This window comes from Salvelinus fontinalis, chromosome 25 (genome assembly GCF_029448725.1).
Source record: "Salvelinus fontinalis isolate EN_2023a chromosome 25, ASM2944872v1, whole genome shotgun sequence".
NCBI classification, from domain to species: domain Eukaryota; kingdom Metazoa; phylum Chordata; class Actinopteri; order Salmoniformes; family Salmonidae; genus Salvelinus; species Salvelinus fontinalis.
The window spans coordinates 14,614,161-14,633,164 of record NC_074689.1 but is presented as its reverse complement, the minus strand read 5'-3'; the positions used below and the strand labels follow the sequence as shown (position 1 = coordinate 14,633,164).

At 42.5% G+C, this 19,004-nt stretch overlaps 1 protein-coding gene across 2 annotated transcripts in view; it reads right to left on the bottom strand.

Moving 5' to 3' along the window:
* Positions 1–1,075: 1,075 nt before the first annotated feature.
* The window catches only part of LOC129822867 (NEDD4-like E3 ubiquitin-protein ligase WWP1), a 60,563-nt gene continuing 42,634 nt past the window's right edge, over positions 1,076–19,004 (bottom strand). For both annotated transcript variants that reach the window (XM_055881342.1, XM_055881343.1), the window contains exons 8-23: positions 18,198–18,558; positions 17,985–18,080; positions 17,598–17,772; positions 15,437–15,491; positions 12,497–12,581; positions 12,232–12,360; positions 11,831–11,903; positions 11,639–11,710; positions 11,255–11,343; positions 10,887–11,046; positions 10,656–10,789; positions 8,265–8,405; positions 7,694–7,919; positions 6,649–6,745; positions 4,509–4,581; positions 1,076–4,337 (exon numbers count right to left, since the gene is read on the bottom strand). In XM_055881342.1, coding sequence (XP_055737317.1) covers positions 4,238–4,337; positions 4,509–4,581; positions 6,649–6,745; positions 7,694–7,919; positions 8,265–8,405; positions 10,656–10,789; positions 10,887–11,046; positions 11,255–11,343; positions 11,639–11,710; positions 11,831–11,903; positions 12,232–12,360; positions 12,497–12,581; positions 15,437–15,491; positions 17,598–17,772; positions 17,985–18,080; positions 18,198–18,558 — 2,066 coding nt within the window. In that variant the 3' untranslated portion in view covers positions 1,076–4,237. The remainder of the gene's footprint in view (positions 4,338–4,508; positions 4,582–6,648; positions 6,746–7,693; positions 7,920–8,264; positions 8,406–10,655; positions 10,790–10,886; positions 11,047–11,254; positions 11,344–11,638; positions 11,711–11,830; positions 11,904–12,231; positions 12,361–12,496; positions 12,582–15,436; positions 15,492–17,597; positions 17,773–17,984; positions 18,081–18,197; positions 18,559–19,004) is intronic.

Here is a 19,004-nt window from a genome sequence, read left to right as displayed (position 1 = left end):
CCAAACATAACAATGGTCATTATGGCCAAACAGTTCTATTTTTGTTTCATCAGACCAGAGGACATTTCTCCAAAAAGTACAATCTTTGTCCCCATGTGCAGTTGCAAACCGTAGTCTGGCTATTTTAAGTCGGTTTTGGAGCAGTGGTTTCTTCCTTGTTGAGCGGCCTTTCAGGTTATGTTGATATGACTCGTTTTACTGTGGAAAGACACTTTTGTACCTGTTTCCTCCAGCATCTTCACAAGGTCCTTTGCTTTTGTTCTGGGATTGATTTGCACTTTTCACACCAAAGTACGTTCATCTCTAGAAGACAGAACGCGTCTCCTTCCTGAGCAGTATGACAGCTGCGTGGTCCAATGGTGTTTATACTTGCGTACTATTGTTTATACAGATGAACGTGGTACCTTCAGGAGTTTGGAAATTGCTCCCAAGGATGAAACAGACTTGGCTGATTTCTTTTGATTTTCCCATGATGTCAAGCAAAGAGGCACTGAGTTTGAAGGTAGGCCTTGAAATACATCCACACGTACACCTCCAATTGACTCAAATGTCAATTAGCCTATCAGAAGCTTCTAAAGCCATGTCATTTTCTGGAATTTTCCAAGCTGTTTAAAAGGCACAGTCAATTTAGTGTATGTAGAATTGTGATACAGTGAATGATACGTGAAATAATCTGTCTAAACAATTGGTGGAAAAAGTACTTGTGCCATGCGCAAAGTAGATGTCCTAACAGACTTTCCAAACTATAGTTAAGAAATTTGTGGAGGTTGAATAATACCAACATAAGTGTATGTAAACTTTCGACATCAACTGTATTCATATGACTTTTTATTTATTTTTAAATAACAGTTTTGAATGCAATGTTTGCTTTTGCTAGAGATTGGTAGAGTTTTGCGTTTGTGGTTTTGTGAAAATGGCCTCAAGATTCAGCATACGTGTGTAAACAATTGTGGAAAACTAACATTAGTCAGTTGTGATTAATTCATTGTTGAAATGGTATTCAGTCCCAACCATGGCCTTAAATCTATGCAGTTTCACTCACAATTATTTGAATGAACTCAAACCCAGTTGTAAAGATGGTCAGATATATTTATTAAATATGGTTCTTTCCACAGGCAAGACCCAACCCCCCCCAAAAAATACATGTTTTTAAGAACAAAAATAGGTGACAGGTTTGTGAATCCTGAGCAGAAGGCCTCAGACACCCCCACGTCTCTCAAAACAGAAAAGCATGAGGGGTATGGGTTTATTTCTTTGTCTCATAAATCCATCTTCTAGTCATTCATTAACATGGGTTAAAGCAGACCAAAAATGCATTTTCTAGTCTCCGGTAGGGGTGGGGCGCTCTGTACAGTGTAGCATTAGGTGTTTTACAGTGTGCATCTACGTCGATATGTTACAGTTCATCTCTGATATGAGTGAGGCATCACAGAGCCCGTCTGTCGATGTTGGTGAGGCTCTGAAGAATAATTATTAAGTACTTTACTTTTTTACATTGTTCATTTACAATTGACTTTGATTCGTTCAAAAGGAAGCATGTCATTAGGTGGCGGGTTGATTTCCTTCTGTCATTCATACAAGGGTAGTTACACAAATGCTCCTTTTCCTCTGCCATCCCTCTCACCAATAGGAAGTGAATAGATGTTATATACACATGACATAGGTTCATGGTGAAGTTCTAACTATAATCTAAATGATGGTTTGCAGTGGTCAGAACAGATTAACGCAGACTGCTTTGTCACAGCTGATGGACTAGGGCTTGTCCCTCCCTCACCAGACAATCAAAACAAAAAAAGCACCAGAGGTGTTGGTAGAGATTTCACATTTCAAGAGAGAAAAATGTCAACAAAAAAATAAACATCTGCAAACTAAGAAAAGGACAGCCTAAAGCATCAAGGTTGGCATGGCAGATAATGTGTTGCTGACATACTAATAGAACTTGGACTGGTATGGTGTGGGGTTTGCTACCAATGGAAGAACTTGCACTGGGGTGGGGTTTGCACTGCAGAAGGTTATCGCAGGTTATTCTATTTGACCGGCGATGGCACAATATCACACTATAGCTCAAGGGAGCTGGAACACCTACGTATCCTTGCACAGAGATGATGCTGATGACCTTGTAGGGTTTCAAGGTGGGATATACACTGCGTAACACTAACAATCATTGTCCCTTCAGAAGGCTGCTCAGTTACTTAGCTACTAAGTCTATGAGTAAGAAAAAAGGTCACTCGATGATTTATTCATTCATGGCAAGGAAACATTGTGATTTTACTGCATTTTTGGACATCTTTTGCTGAATACATGAGCATTCATTTAGTGGGTAGCAACTAGCACTAGGAAGCACTTCTGGTACTGACATTTCTGTTGTATGCATGTGACATACAGATCAACATTCTTAGCAGGGAAAGTCAAGTAACTAATCAACTTACTATCCCAGAAAGGGAGTTCGTGCACCACACTTGCAAAAAAAAAAAAAAAAAAAAAAAAAAAAAAAAATGGCTACGGGAGATAGATACATCCATAACTAAATGTCTGTTTATTTCTCTCCATTAGTAGCAACTGCTTTGCGTCGGGTGAACATACAGCATTTGAGACGAAGGCTATATAAATCGCTCTCTCTCAAAAAATAACATGACTTAATAAATTAAATAGGCAGGTAAATGATATAAGAAGAGTAGCAAGGTGCAGTGCCATGGCAAAGCAAAGCTTTGAGTGCCAGTGATAAATCTGCCACTGCAACAGACCTAGAAGCCCCCAACCAAACCACTGCCACCAGTCAACACGTCTCTCTCAGAGCTGGTGTACACAAACAGCCAGTAACAAGCACCCAGAGGTCCTAGAACTCAAAAGTATAGGATCTCTATGCAAGTACCATTCTCAGGCAACTACAAAAAAAAGAAGAGAAAAAAAAAGGAAAATAAGGGGGGGGGTCCCATTACCTGATTCATAAAATGGAACCACTTATTTGATCCATGTCCTCTTCTGAAGCAACAAACCTGTGTAGGCTACACACAACCACGGTGTAAAAACTGATGATCGTCCTCCTTGAGTCATGTTCTCACAAATTTCAACAGTAAAGGATGTTGGTTCTTGACTCGAGCCCAGAAAAAAAGTAAGCGTTTCCTTTGTCGACAGCTCCAAGTTTACACATAATCCAAGGTACAACAAGACTGGATAATCTCATGTGAAGGTACCATCCACTCATCCAGACTTTAAAAGCACAGTGCAGTCAAAAATGTGATTCTTGCTTGTATGAATATATATCTCCACACTATGAGGTTGGAATAATATTGTGAAAATTATAATGCCCTTTTAGTGTAAGGGCTGTTTGAAAGGATGGCCTGAAATTTCTGCCTGTTTTGGTGGGAGGGTTTTGGCATTCCATGGTGACGTCACCCTGCTGTAAATTGGTTAATAGACCAATAAGTTCCAAACCCCTCTGCCAATAACAGCTAATTTACAGTATCCCCTCCCATCTCATACCACGCCCAGACAGTCCTAGCGAAATTCTTCCTTGCGAAATTGCTCTTTGCTAAGAAGCTATTTGTTTGTTTTAAATTAAAAAAAAATTTTTTTTTTTTTTTTTTAATATCACAGTAAGGTACTTCATTGTTACCCAGAAATGATTTGATAGAGATAAAAACAGCTGCATTGGACGTTTCATCACCATACTCTTATCTTGGTGCAGAGTTGGAGGGGACTCGAGTCAGGGCTACTGAATACTGGTTTTTATTCAATGACAATACTGACAGGCTAATGGGTAGCTGGCTTAAGTTGATAGGAGTGGATGTGCAGTTGGGGTTGGAGGCAGTCTTCCTCTTTTCTGGAGGCAGCCATGCAAGCGCAGCACAATCACAACTACAGGTCCAAAAAACCCAGGCACCGGACCAAACACTACAATCACCTTTAACAGCTCTATAAAACTAGAGCCATAAGTTATGGTTCAACTATAAAATCCTCTCTACGTTTTCAGTCTCCTTTTAAAAACCAGCCAAAAAGGGGGGGGGGAAATGAGTCATACATAGATTTTTCAGTTTTTAAAAGCAGAGGAAAAGCTGAAATTCTTGCATATTTTATGGGGTATAATATAAGGGGGATTGCTAAAATGAGGTTGTGAATCAAGATTTGGTTTTTAAAATGACAAAATAGCTTATGTACATTGGTAGTTCTGTGCAATGTTTCATTTCTTGTTGTTTTACATGGCTGGATACACTGTAGTAGAGAGAGACATCTTTCTCTACTCTTGGCCAAATCCTTCTGTTTCCTCGATGGCAAAGAGCAGCTTCTCCTTCAGCTGTTCGAAGCTTTTGTACGGGGGCAAGTCCAGCCTGTTAAAGCTGAAGAAAATAAGCAGAAATCCAGTAATTGAGTTTGAAAGCAAAACAAGAAACAGTCATTGTATTAAAGTATGACATGATTTACACCCAACACATTATTATTTGACATGGAAACATCAATCATTGATTTGATTTACAAGCAGGATGTTGCCGTGGAGACGGACCACTCACCAAGTGTGACTCCGAGGGAGCCAAGTGTCTTTTCCGACCTTCTCAATGCAGAACTTCTGGGGCCCGTTACTACCTGCAGAGACAGAGAGAAAGATGAGGTGAACAAAATAAATCACTGCAAATACTTGCCAACTAAATAGCCGTTTCCCCCAGTACTACTTACGTTACCCACAGAAGAGGGTAATTAACCTGTTGAGGCTGGGGGCGCTGTTGTCACTATTTATGGTAATCGTGTAATTTTTGAAACGGCTTCCTACAAAATTCTTGATCGTACAATATGCATATTATTATTATTATTGGATAGAAAACAGTCTATAGTTTCTATAGGAGTTGAAATTTTGTCTCTAAGTGGAACAGAACCCATTCTACAGCAATTTCCCTGACATGGAGTCAGATGTCAGAAATTTTGGCCACTGTTCTGGAGTCAGTTTTAAAGCCAATGTTATTCCTATGAGTATACGGACACTGCTTACGTCTTCCCCTGGATGCCTTTACGTGATGACGATTTGAATGGGGTCGATTGCGCGTTCACAGGCACTATAAATTAAAAAACCCTGTAGCTAGTCACTCTTTTGGAGCTGCGTCATGCGCCTGGAGGACACCGACCCGCACCTGTTCCAAGCATTAGTGTTGGGAGTAATCTTTCTCCGGTCATGTTAAGACTCGTTATAGGAGTTAAAAACATCATAAGGTAGTTAATTTAAAGCGTTTTATAGCAATTTATATCCGTTTAGTGCGATTTTGGGACATTTATTTCTGAAACGCTGTGAATCGCTGGGCACGCTTCCAGTTCATGCTGAACGCAGTTGGCATTTCCACATGGCAAGAGGACAGCTTTCCACCAAAAGACGATTAGACCCAAGAAAGGATCCTTTGCCCAAGATACTGATGGAAGAACAGCTCAAAGTAGGAACAATTTATTATGATAAATCGTGTTTGTCGAAAAATGTTAGTGGCTTAGGACGCCATGTTTTTTGACGTAGCTTCGCTTGGCGCAAACTGTATTGAAAAGTAAGGATAATTTAAAAAATGTAATTCCGCGATTGTATTAAGAATTAAATTGTCTATCAATCGCTGTCCACCCTATATTTTTTAGTCACGTTTATGAGTATTTATGTATACGAGTAGATCACTGTCTAATATGGCGCACGGACATTTTCTCACCAGCTGGGCTACTTTCCCCATTGTCTAACCATGATTTTGGTGGCTAAATATGCACATTTTCGAACAAACTGTATATGCATGTTGTAATGTGATGTTACAGGGGTGTCATCTGAAGAATTCTGAGAAGGTTAGTGAAAAAAATAATATATTTTGGCGATGTTTACGTTATCGCTCACTTTGGCTAGAATTAATGCTGGGGTAATGTTTGCACATGTGCTATGCTAATATAACGATTTATTGTGTTTTCGCTGTAAGACACTTAGAAAATCTGAAATATTGTCTGTATTCACAGGATCTGTGTCTTTCGATTTGTGTATGCTGTGTATTTTTACGAAATGTTTGATGATTAGTAAGTAGGTAAACACGTTGCTCTATGTAGTTATTCTAGTCCATTTGTGACGGTGGGTGCAATTGTAACCTATGCCATCTACCTGAAATATGCACATTTTTCTAACAAAACCTATCCCATACCATAAATATGTTATCAGACTGTCATCTGATGAGTTTTTTTCTTGGTTAGGGGCTATAAATATCTTAGTTTAGCCGAATTAGTGATAGCTACTGTTGTTGGTGGACAAAGAAAAATGGTGGATTATGCTAATGTGTTTTTAGCTAATAGATTTACATCTTTACATATTGTGTCTTCCCTGTAAAACATTTTAAAAATCGGACATGTTGGCTGGATTCACAAGATCTGTGTCTTTCATTAGCTGTATTGGACTTTAATGTGTGAAAGTTAAATATTTAAAAAATATTTTTTTTTTGAATTTCGCGGCTCTGCCTTTTCAGTGGGGGTGGGGGGGGGGGGGGGGGGGGGGGGGGGAGTGCCGCTAGCGGAACCCTCATCCTAGACAGGTTAAGTCTAAGACAAGCAAGCCTTCTCCGAGCCAGAACGGCACATAGATAAATTTTGACTAATTGTTCAACCCCATATCAGCAGACATGGAGGTTAGTCTTGTGTGTGTGTGTCACTAACCCATGAGCTCAGCGAAGCCCCCTAGAGGCAGTCTGCAGGTCCCCGTAACAAATTGCATGAGTCTCAGACGCACCTCGTTGTCCACCTCCTTCACCAGCTGTACACACACACACACAGACGATTAACACTGAGACGACATTAACACATCCTTACCAACATATACCTACCTGTACCCCATCTGTACAGAAACATATGGGAATTCAGGGCAAGTGGTGTCCAAATCACTAAGGACTTAAAATGCTCCACACAAGGTCGTGAAGGCGGCGTGACAGCCCCTTTTCTCCTTCAGCAGGTTGGAAAAGTTTGGCAAAAGGTTCTAGAGCTGCACCATTGAGAGCATCTTGACTGGCTGCAGCACTGCTTGCTGTGGAAACAGCACCACCCTTGATTGCATGGCACTACAGAGGGTGGTGCGGACAGCCCATCACTGGGGCCGAGCTCCCTGCCATTCAGGACCTCTATATTAGGCGGTGTGAAAGGAAGGCCCAAGCCATAGACTGTTCGCTCTGCTTCTGCACAGCAAGTGGTACATCAAGTCTGACATGAACAGGCTCCTGAACAGCGTCTATCCCCAAACCATAGTCTGCTAAATAACTAACATAGTCCGTGTAGCCATTTTGAGAGTTGACCATTGTATTTTATTTTTAGACTGTAAACACTCACAGGGCCCTACACATGCACAATGACACTCCAGCACACACAATCCATAATTTGCTTAAAACCCACATTTATACTGACTCTACACACAATCATATATGCTGATGCTACTCTGTTTATCATATATCCTGATGCCTGGTCACCTTACCTCAATAAACGTCTACCTCCAGCACTCCAGTATCCCCGCTCATTGTAAATAGTATGCTTGCTTACTTTCTCATGTTCTTATTTTTTATACATCTTGTGTTTTTGTATTACCTTGTTATTTTCTTGCATGACATTGATTACTGCATTGTTGGGTTTAGAGCTTGCAAGAAAGGCATTTCACTGAAAATAAAGGCAGTCGCGGAGACTGAACCCATGACCTTGGAGGCTCGGATGTACCTACCTGCCAGAACCAGATGATCTGCTTACTGTTCCTGGTGTAGTGGCGATACACAGTGTTTCTCTGCCAATCCTGTAGGTCCACCTCCTGCATGCCACACAGCATCACCTCAAGCTCCTTCTCATCAAAGTACTGGAGCCACTGCAGAGGCACCACCTCGTTGAAGCCGTCCAGAAAAGCTTTGGTCTGGCCCTCCACGCCACGGGAGAACCGCCACTCTGCCATCAACCTGTAGGAAACATGATGTAGGGACAGTTATGATTAGAAAGATGAGACCCTAAGCAGCCTCAGGTTTGATCAATGTAAGGCCTGCAAAGATGACAAATATTTAGCTAGTTGATATCGGGCCAGTTTAGGACACAGATTTAGCCAGCAAAAAAATCCATAACACAGCAGTAAGATTAACAAAATGAAGATGTACGTCACTAAGCGGCAGCACTATTATCACCATGTTAACATGATAATAAAATACATGGGCACAATTGCTCATCGCATATCATTGGATGCCTCTGCGTCTCCGTGAACAAGCTGCTCTGTGATCGGTCCATCACTCGGGCGGCTCCTCCTTCCTTACCCGATGTACTCCTCTTTGTTCTCCTCCGTCACCAGGAGGTCGCTGCCGTCAGGCTTCAGGTCATGTGACGTGAGCTTCCCCAGGATCTCCATGTCCACAGAGAAGTACATCTCTAGACTACACTCCTCGATGTTGTTATCCCTGTCATGAAGGACAAGCACCATTATATATAGTACATCTCTAGACCACACTGCAAGATGTTATTATCCCTGAAGTGAAGGACCACAGAATCAAGGCTAAGCTCAGGTCCAATGTTAAGAGAGAAATACACCTCTAGCCCCACATCCCTGGAGATGAGGAGAGAGCACCACAGTGTAAGCTGGCTAGCACAGGACCAATGTTGATTTCCTCGATGTTGTTATCCTTGGAGAGACGGGGAGAATGCTATGGACTAACATAATGTAGTAGTAGGCGTAAAATAAAACGCCTGACCTGGGCACCCACATCCGGTTCTCAGGGAAAAATACTATCTAGATGATGCTGTATCCCTGAAAACGTGATGTTTTACGGTTTCTTCTGACCCGCTAAGGGTGGCTCAGGAATAAACGAAGTACATCTCTAGACCACACAGTTGTTATCCCTACAAAGGAGAAAATTGCTTAGGGGTTTGGTAGTCAATGATTAAAATGGGTAATCACCTTCCTCATATTGAGTTGCACCCCCTTTTGCCCTCAAAACAGCCTCAATTCGTCGGGGCATGGACAAGGTGTCGAAAGCGTTCCACAGGGATGCTGACCCATGTTGACTCCAATGCTTCCCACAGTTATGTCAAGTTGGCTGGCTGTGCTATGGATGATGGACCATTCTTGATACAGAAAGGAAACTGTTGAGCATGAAAAACCCACCAGTGTTGCAGTTCTTGACACACTCGAACCGGTGCGCCTGGCACCTACTACCATACCCCGTTCAAAGGGCCTTAAATATTTTTTTCTTGTCTGTTCACCCTCTGAAGGGCACACATACACAACCCATGCCTCAACTTAAAACTCCTTCTTTAACCGGTCTCCTCCCCTTCATCTACACCGATTGAAATGGATTTACCAAGTGGGATCATAGCTTCCACCTGGATTCACCTGTTCAGTCCATGTCATGGAAAGAGCAGATTCGTTTGTTTTGTACACTCAGTGTACAGTGCATACGGAAAGTATTCAGACCTTGACTATTTCCACATTTTGTTACGTTACAGCCTTATTCTAAAATTGATTAAATAAAAACATCTCAGCATTCTACACACAATGCACCATAATGCCAAAGTGAAACCAGGTTTAGAAATTTTAGCAAATGTATTAAAAAAACAAAACAGAAATTCCTTATTTGCATAAGTATTCAGACCCTTTGCTATGAGACTCGAAATTGAGCTCAGGTGCATCCTGTTTCCATTTATCATCCCTAAGATGTTTCTACAACTTGATTGGAATCCACCTGTGGTACATTCAATTGATTGGACATTACTTGGAAAGGCACACACCTGCCTATATAAGGTCCCACAGTTGACCGTGCATGTCAGAGAAAAAAAACAAAGCCATGAGGTTGAAAGAATTGTCTGTAGAGCTCCAAAACAGGACTGTGTCGAGGCACAGATCTGGGGAATGTTCTTAAAACATTACTGCAGCATGTAAATCCCCAAGAACACAGTGGCCTCCATCATTCCTTAAATGGAAGAAGTTTGGAACTACCAAGACTCTTCCTAGAGCTGGCCACTGGCCAAACTGAGCAATCGGGGAAGAAGGGCCTTGGTCAGGGAGGTGACCAAGAACCCGATGGTCACTCTGACAGAGCTCCAGAGTTCCTCTGTGGAGATGGGAGAACCTTCCAGAAGGACAACCATCTCTGCAGCAATCCACCAATCAGGCCTTTATGGTAGAGTGGCCAGACGGAAGCTTCTCCTCAGTAAAGGCACATTACAGCCCGCTTGGCGTTTGCCAAAAGGCCCCTAAAGACTCTCAGACCATGAGAAATATGATTCTTCGGTCTTTTGAAATGAAGATTGAATTCTTTGGGCTGAATGCCAAGCGTCACATCTGGAGGAAACCTGGCACCATCCCTAAATGAAGCATGGTGGTGGCAGCATCATGCAGTAGGGATGTGATCGCTGCCAAAGGTGCTTCAACAATGTACTGTATAAAGGGTCTGAAATTATGTAAATGTAATATTTTAGTTTTTGCTTTGTCATTATGGGGTATTGTGTGTAGATTGATGGGGGGGGGGGGAATAATCAATTTCAGAATAAGGCTGTAACGTAACAAAATGTGGAAAAAGTCAAGGGGTTTGTATACTTTAAGAATGCACTGTATATGCCAGTTAGCAGATGCTTTTATCCCTGTGCGAATGGAACCCACAAACTTGTGGTTCCTGGCCAGGATGGGTCAAGAGAGTGGTAGGTCTGCCTACCTGATCCAGATCAGAGAGTTGTAGAACTCAGGGTCGATGGACTCCAGGTCTTTAATGATGAGCTTCTTGTTCAACATGCGTTTATAGAACGGCAGAGAGAAGCCTGTGTCGATGAACTTCCCGTGGAAGAGGGCCTGTGGACAGGAGAGACCAGGATTGTTCACATGATTCTGCTGAAGGAGTGTTTGTGTATGCAAGACTATGTACATGATCTCAGTGTGTGTGCTGTACCATGGCTATGAATCGTCCTATAAAGCAGAAGTAGGAGAGGTGGTCAGGGTTGATGGTGGAGGCTGGGTTTATCTGCAGACAGTAGTTACTCTTGCCAGCGTACTCAAAGAGGCAGTACATGGGGTTGAGCACCTCGTGGGATAACAGGAAGAACCACTCTCTGTGGGAACAAGAGAGAGTGAGGGAGTCAGAAGTGAAGACTGGCAATGAAAAAAAGATCTGGAACATGTCATTTTATTATGCATGTTGCTTTCAAACAACAAGTCTGGAATAATCTTACTGACAGGCATATGGTTACAGAAATGTCCTAAAAGACTAAAGGGTGATTATCATTGTGTGCAAATGCGATGTGAGTGGTTCTGACAGACCTGGCTAGGCCACCGTAGTCCAGTCCCTCTTCTCCTCTGAAGATGACGTACAGTCTCCTCCTCAAGTCGTAAGGTTTCAGGGCCATAATCTGGAAACACAAATACTAGCATTAGCCTACAGAGAACCAGCAACTGTAGAAACATCATACACAGAGTGAAATGTGGTTTGCAGTCCATAATATAAAACACAATCACCATCCTGCAACTTATCACATGTAATAATACAATTGTCTTACTTTGAGTTGCACAAATGATATACAGTCAGTGAGGAACAATGTGACATGCCATAAGGAACTGTACGTGTGTTTGTGTGTTGCTGTCTGTGTGTCTCCTGCATATTATGTTCTTACAACCGGTTCCACACAGATGGAGACCAACTCTTACTTGTTGGAAAGAGTCTTCGAACAACGTCTGCCTAGACACGGTGATCTTAACATGGCTGGGGAGTGCGTTGGACTGGAGAAAGAAAGAAAAAGTGGCTGTGAAATCAAACCGTGACTGGAATGTGCAAAACAACCATCCCGTCATCCAAACTAAAACAATCCAAACAGAAGAACATAAGAAGAGTAATATCACCTGACAGAGGTAGCGGAAGTGTGCTAGTTTCCACCTGAAGCTGCGCTCGTACGCTATCTGTGGGCCTTTGGTGCTGAGGAGGGAGTGGCAGAGGTTAGAGGTCAGGGACAAGGGGCACAGTAACAGGATATAACTAATCATCGTCATGTGGCCAGAATAATTGTTTGATGAAGCCATAATGAACTGGAAAAATATCCCAAAAGATCTTAAAATGATGATTCAGAGATGGTGGTTTTCTTGAATATGTAAATGAAACAATAACAAGCAGAGAGGTTTGCTGCTCATTGCATCACAAGACACTGTAACTAATGACTGTTTCATGAGCAGTTGCTCTTAAACAGGCCCAGTCTGTCATGCGTACAGCCCCCCCAAAAAAATCAAGAGCTCAGTCCACTACTTACACAGAGGACTTCCCTGTGCGCGGATCACTGAAGGTGGTGGTCCGAGTGTTGTGATCTACGAAGTAGCGGACGCCCTCCCGCGTGTACCGGATCTCCCAACCCTGAGGAAGAGGGTCCTCATTCTGGAGCCTGGAGAGAAGGGGGTGAGAGGCAGAGCGCGCCAGAGAGAGCGAGCGAGCATATTAAAGAGGGAGACTACTAAATTCTGTTTTTGATAGATACTATCAGATCGACATGGCGTTGCCACAGAGCTAGCTGGGCTCACCCTTGTGTGCGGGGATCTTCCCACTGTGTTGTCTTGGTGCTGTGGTTGACAAAGTACACCCGGTCGTTGGAGTCCACACGTCGCTCTGGTGGGGGGAAAAACACAGGAGAGAACAGTTTAGCTCACACAGCAACATGCAAGTAGAGAGAGAGAAAGAGAAACAGAGCTGGTAGTCCCATCCACCAAACTACCAGGTGTGAAACAGGGAAGAGACTCTGGGGGTATGCTCATTTGGTATAGAGCTGACCTAACCCACTATTAAATTAGTCAAAACAGGAACATTTTACATCTGGCTAATTAAATAAGGAAATTATCTCAGAGAAAAATGTCATGTGTGCTACCTATATCCCCCCAATAGAATCCCCATACTTTAACGATGACAGCTTCTCCATCCTAGAGGGGGAGATCAACAATTTCCAGGCCCAGGGACATGTACTAGTCTGTGGCGACCTAAAAGCCATAACCTGACTCTCGGCACACGGGGGGACAAACACCTACGTGGAGGTGACAGCATTCCCACCCACATATGCCCCCCCTAGACGCAACATAACCAACAAAATGTGTCATAATTCCTGCAGCTCTGTCGTACACTGGGAATGTACATAGTCAATGGTAGGCGTCGAGGGGACTCCTATGGTAGGTACACATATAGCTCATCTCTTGGCAGTAGTACTGTAGACTACTTTATCTCTCAGAGCCTTTGGCCTGGTTTGCTAACTACCTCTCTCAAAGAGTGCAGTGTATAAAGTCAGAACATCTGCTGTCTCAGCCACTGCCTGTCACCAAGGGTGTACGCCAAGGCTCGATCCTAGGCCGCACATGCTTCAATTTACATCAACAACATAGCTCAGGCAATAGGATGAGAGAGCTTCCATTTATATGCGGATGATACGGTCTCATATGCAGCTGACCCCTCCCCGGATTTTATGTTAAAGGCTCTACAACAATAGCTTTCTTAGTGTCCAACAAGCTCTCTCTGCCCTTTACCTTTTGTTTTGGAGGGGTTCAAAACAAGGTTAGGTGGTTTGGCAAGAAGAATGCCCCTCTCCTCCCCACAGGTGTGATTACCTCAGAGGGTTTAGAGCTTGAGGTAGTCACCTCATACAAGTACTTGGGAGTATGGCTAGATGGTACACTGTCCTTCTATCAGCACATAAAGCTGCAGGCTAAAGTTAAAGCTAGACTTGGTTTCCTTTATTGAAAATCGCTCCTCTTTCACACCAGCTGCCAAACTAACCCCGATTCAGATGACCACCCTACCCATGCTAGATTACGAAGACATAATTCATAGATCAGCAGGTAAGGGTGCTCTTGAGCAGCTAGATGTTCTTTACCATTCGGCCATCAGATTTGCCACCAATGCTCCTTATAGGACACATCACTGCACTCTCTGTATACCTGTCGCATGACCCACTGGTTGTTGCTTATTTATAAAACCCCCATCTGAGATACCTACTGCAGCCCTCATCCTCCACATACAACACCCGTTCTGCCAGTCATATTCTGTTAAAGGTCCCCAAAGCACACACATCCCTGGGTCGCTCGTCTTTTCAGTTCGCTGCAGCTAGTGACTGGAACGAGCTGCAACAAACACTCAAACTGGACAGTTTTATCTCAATCTCTTCATTCAAAGACTCAATCATCGACACTCTTACAGACAGTTGTGGCTGCTTTGCGTGATGCATTGTTGTCGCTACCTTCTTGCTCTTTATGCTGTTGTCTGTGTCCAATAATGTTTGTACCATGTTTTGTGCTGCTACCATGTTGTCATGCGTTGCTACGTTGTCGTCTTAGGTCTCTCTTTAAATCAAATCAAAGTTTGTCACGTGCGCCAAATACAACAGGTGTAGAACTTAGTGAAAGGCTTACTTCCAAGCCCTAACCAACAGTGTCGTCTCGCTAATCGTGATGTGTGGTTAGTTCTATATTTATTTTAAATCCCAGCCCCCGTCCCCGCAGGCTGCCTTTTGGTAGGCCGTAATTTTAAACAATTTGTTCTAAACCGACTTGACTAGTTAAATAAAAAAAGAGCATTCAGTCAGTCCACTGACACCCCCATCAGATCAGAGCAAAATCTGAACTTTGCTCAAACATGAGGCAAAGCCAAAGGAGCTAAATAATATAAAGACAATGCTATAGATAGGAGAGTAGTGTGGAAATCTATCAAAAAACTATTAGGCAACAAATGCAATCCCTTCTAGACAATTCCCTGGACAAAATGAATCACTGTAAAAGTGAAGGTGTAACTTGGCAGTAAACCTAAACAGTATATTTGACCTCTCAGCTTCCCTATCAAATCTAAAAATGTCAAGAAGACAACATAAGAAAATTAACGACAAATGGTTTGATGAAGAATGCAAAAACCGAAGAAAGAAATTGAAAAACCGATCCAACCAAAAACAGAGACTGGTGAATCACTAAAACAATACAGAAATACACCACAGGAAAATAACAGCACATCAGAAAATCAGCTCAATATAATTGAAGTATCCATTTATTCATTTTCCCTTTTGTACTTTAACTATTTGCACATTACAACACACACAATGACATTTGAAATGTCTTTATTCTTTTGGAAGTGTAATGTTAATTATCTATTTCACTTGCTTTGGCAATGTAAACATACATTTCCCATGCCAATAAAGCCCTTAAATTGAATTGAGAGAAAGAGAGAGAACAGGAGGAACAACAGACAAGACTGCAAATAGACGACAAGAGGTGAATGTTCCAAAAAGGATTGGTATGACAGAAAGAGTCCGAATATGCATGAAAAAAATATATATAAGATCATTTTAGTATCAATCTTGTACATCTAGCCACAAACCAAGCCAAGATAGACAGTGAGCCAACTATGGAACAACCTCACTACAGATCAAATAGTGAACACAGTGGGTCCTGACTTGAGAACAGTCAGAACATCAAACTCAGAACTGAACTTACCCCAACCAGGCGGCAGTGGTCCCAGAGGGTCATTTTCTGCCGACATCATGGAAGCCTGGATGAACCGTGGAATAGAGATCACACACACATGCATAAAGCATCAATAGGGAAAAGGAACAAAGGCAAAATAGTCCAAATGAGATGATTTCAACTGGAGTAACTGCGTTAGTGAGTGACTGAGCAGCTAGCTAGCCAGCCATCAGCAAAATGCTGACTACATCAGATCCCGCCATGGTAGTCAGTGTAGTGTGCTAATCATCGTCAGAGCAGATGAGATTACAGGAGAGTTCAAAGGGTTAGGGGAGCCCAGTGAAACCTCTCAAAGCACTACATCAGAGGTGTCAATGTTGGCTATAGGGACCAGGACTGTGAGATCACTAACAATGAGTGATGTGAGGTCATGGGGTGAGACTACAGACAGACATGTCTATCAGTAAGATTAAGATTCACTCATGTCTGTGCCTTTACAAACACGCAATCAATGATAGGATTTATTTTAAAAAGGCTGATTAAAAAGGAACACATGGATACGCATACAAAAAGTGAAATCTACTAGATTTGTTTTACATAAAAGCTAGGAGTTCTCCTGTAGCTTCAGACCAGAGGCCTATCTGGTTTGTTTATGCTGCTGAGTAATTGGTTGATGATCATTCTGAGAATAAACTGAAAACACATTCTATAATTTGATTGGCATTTAGCTGATGGCAGGGACCCTGGGTTTATTTGATGGGCCAGAAAGGTCAATATGAATATGCAATATGTTACACCGAACTGACATTTGCTCCTCACAAAACAGAAGTGTATCGTTGCCTACAACTGAGAATTTTATTTCCTCTCAAAATACAGAGGTATCTTTAATGTAGCTAACATACAGTACATTAAGTATTCACACTTTTTGGTTGTGTTACAGCCCGAATTAAAAACGGATTAAATTGAGATTTGTCGTCACGCAATAGTCCATAATGTCAAAGTGTAATTATGTTTTTTTTAAAGAAATGTTTACAAATTGATTAATGAAAACTGAAATGTCTTGAGTCAATAAGTATTCAACCCCTTTGTTATGGCAAGCCAATAAATGTTCAGGAGTGTAAATGTGCTTAACAAGTCAAGTAAGTTGCATGGACTCACTGTGTGCAATAGTATTTAATATGATTTTTGAATGACTACCTCATCTCTGTAACCCCACAAAGACCAAGGAGGTTTTCCAAAGCTTCGCAAAGAAGGGCAACCATTGGTAGTTGGGTTAAAAAAAAAATGTAAGAAGACATTGAATAGCTCTTTGAGCATGGTGAAGTTATTAATTACAATTTGGATGGTTTATCAATACACCCAGTCACTACAAAGATTGATCACGGTGTCCTTCCCACCTCAGTTGCCGGTGAGGAAGGAAACCACTCAGGGATTTCACCGAGGCCAATGGTGACTTAAATACAGTTAAGAGTTTAATCGCTGTGATAGGATAAAACTGAGGCTGGATCAACATTGTAGTTACTCCACAATACTAAACTAACTGACAGTAACACGAAGGAACCCCTGTATAGAATAAATAAATATTCCAAAACATGCATTCATTTCGCAATAAGGCAGTAAATTAAAATTGCACCGGTTTGAGTGTGTCAAGAACTGCCACGCTGCTGGGTTTTTCACTCAACCGTTTCCTGTGTCTCTCAAGAAAGGTCCACCACCCAAAGAACATCCAGCTAACTTGACATAACTGTGAAGCATTGGAGTCAACATAGGCCACAGTGTACAACCCGTGCTCCTAATGTTTGGTACACTTGGAAGTTGCTAACGAAGACTACATTGCATGTTCCTGAGTGGCCTAGTTAAAATGACTTAAAATGTGGCGCTAAAATCTACGGCAAGACTTTAAAAATGGCTGTCTAGCAATGACCAACAACCAGAAAGACTCATAGCTGTAACCACATATATTGTAAGCACATATTGACTCTGGGGTTTGAATACTTATCTAAATCAAGATCTATCTACATTTTTTACAAATATGTTAGAATTGTTCTTCCACTGACATTTAATCCCACTTTGTAACAACAAAATGTGGGTAAAGTAAAGGTGTTTGAATACTTTCTGAAAGCACTAATATTTCCTATCTGACATAGCCAACGATTGGTTGCTGGGGGCAGGAGGAAGACGAGGTCCCTACCGAGTAGAGGTATCTCTGGTTGAACTGGTGCATTGCCCCCTGGAGCTGGCTGCGCTGGGACTGCCATGCCTCAAAATTACGCACCGACTCCATGGTGGGCCTCTGCCACGTGGTGGTTCTGGTGTTGTGGTCCACATAGTAGATCCTGCCTCGGTCATCCACACGCCTTTCCCAACTGAGAGAGCGAGAGAAAGTATATCTACTATTATATGCCATTTAGCAGCGACTTAGTCATGCGTACATACATTTTTCACAGATGGAGACAGAAGACCAATATGCAATATGTCCTACTATAAGGGATCGACAATAACAGATGGCAGAGAGCAGATCCTGGTAACATGCTGACATTGTGTTAGTCAACACAGTGCAAATAGCCATCTTACTGACCCTGGCGGGAGGGGCTGTGGTCTCTCCCATGTTGTAGTTTTAGTGTTGTGATCCACATAGTAGGTTCTTCCATGGGGATCCTTCCTCTGTTCCCACCTACAGAGCAATACACATGGTCACAAGACAGGATGACAAACACTCAACACAGATATTAAAACACGACTGACACAGGTACAGCAGAAACAGTTAAAAATCCAGTGAGACGTCACTTACCCAGGGGGGAGGGGGTCTGAAGTGCCTGCGTTGGGGGCCTGTTGTCTGGGCTTGGCCTCATCTGCTTCTGCCCCACTGGAGCCCCCTGCTGCCTCCACAGTGGAGCTGGGGGTGGAGGAGGCTGGGGCTGCCTGGCCCGAGGCTGAAGAGGAGAATGGGGGAGCAGCAGCACTGTCATGCTCAGTGGAGGGAGCCTCTGTGGTGGGTTGAGTGGGAGAGGGACCAGTTGTGGAAGTGGAGGCTGGGTTGGTGGCTGGGGCAGGGTCAGACGTGGCTTCGCTGCAGTCCTCAGGGCTGTCTGCAGGGGGCAGGGTCTCGTCTGTGGATGTGGTGGGGGCAGGAGCAGCGGCCTCAACTTTAACTACAGGTACAGAGGGAAAGGACAATTGAAAAGGAGTGAAAAAGAGCAAGAGAAAATGGAAAGGACAACAAATCGGTGAAGAAAAGGAGATTCAACAGCAGTGTTAAAGGTATCAAAAATAATAAACATTTGTTTTGATGAAACATTGAATTTGGCCTTATGGCTATTAGCCCATAGAAACTCATTGAATAAGAGCTTCATACACAGACAAACAAGTGTCTGTCCTACATCTGAGAGATATAAAAAGACCAAACCACTAGTTTGCTCCAATTGGAGGGGTGGAAAGGGTAATAAAGGAAATACATGTAAAAAAAAAAAATGCAAAATATATATATATATATATATACACACTGCTCAAAAAAATAAAGGGAACACTTAAACAACACAATGTAACTCCACGTCAATCACACTTCTGTGAAATCAAACTGTCCACTTAGGAAGCAACA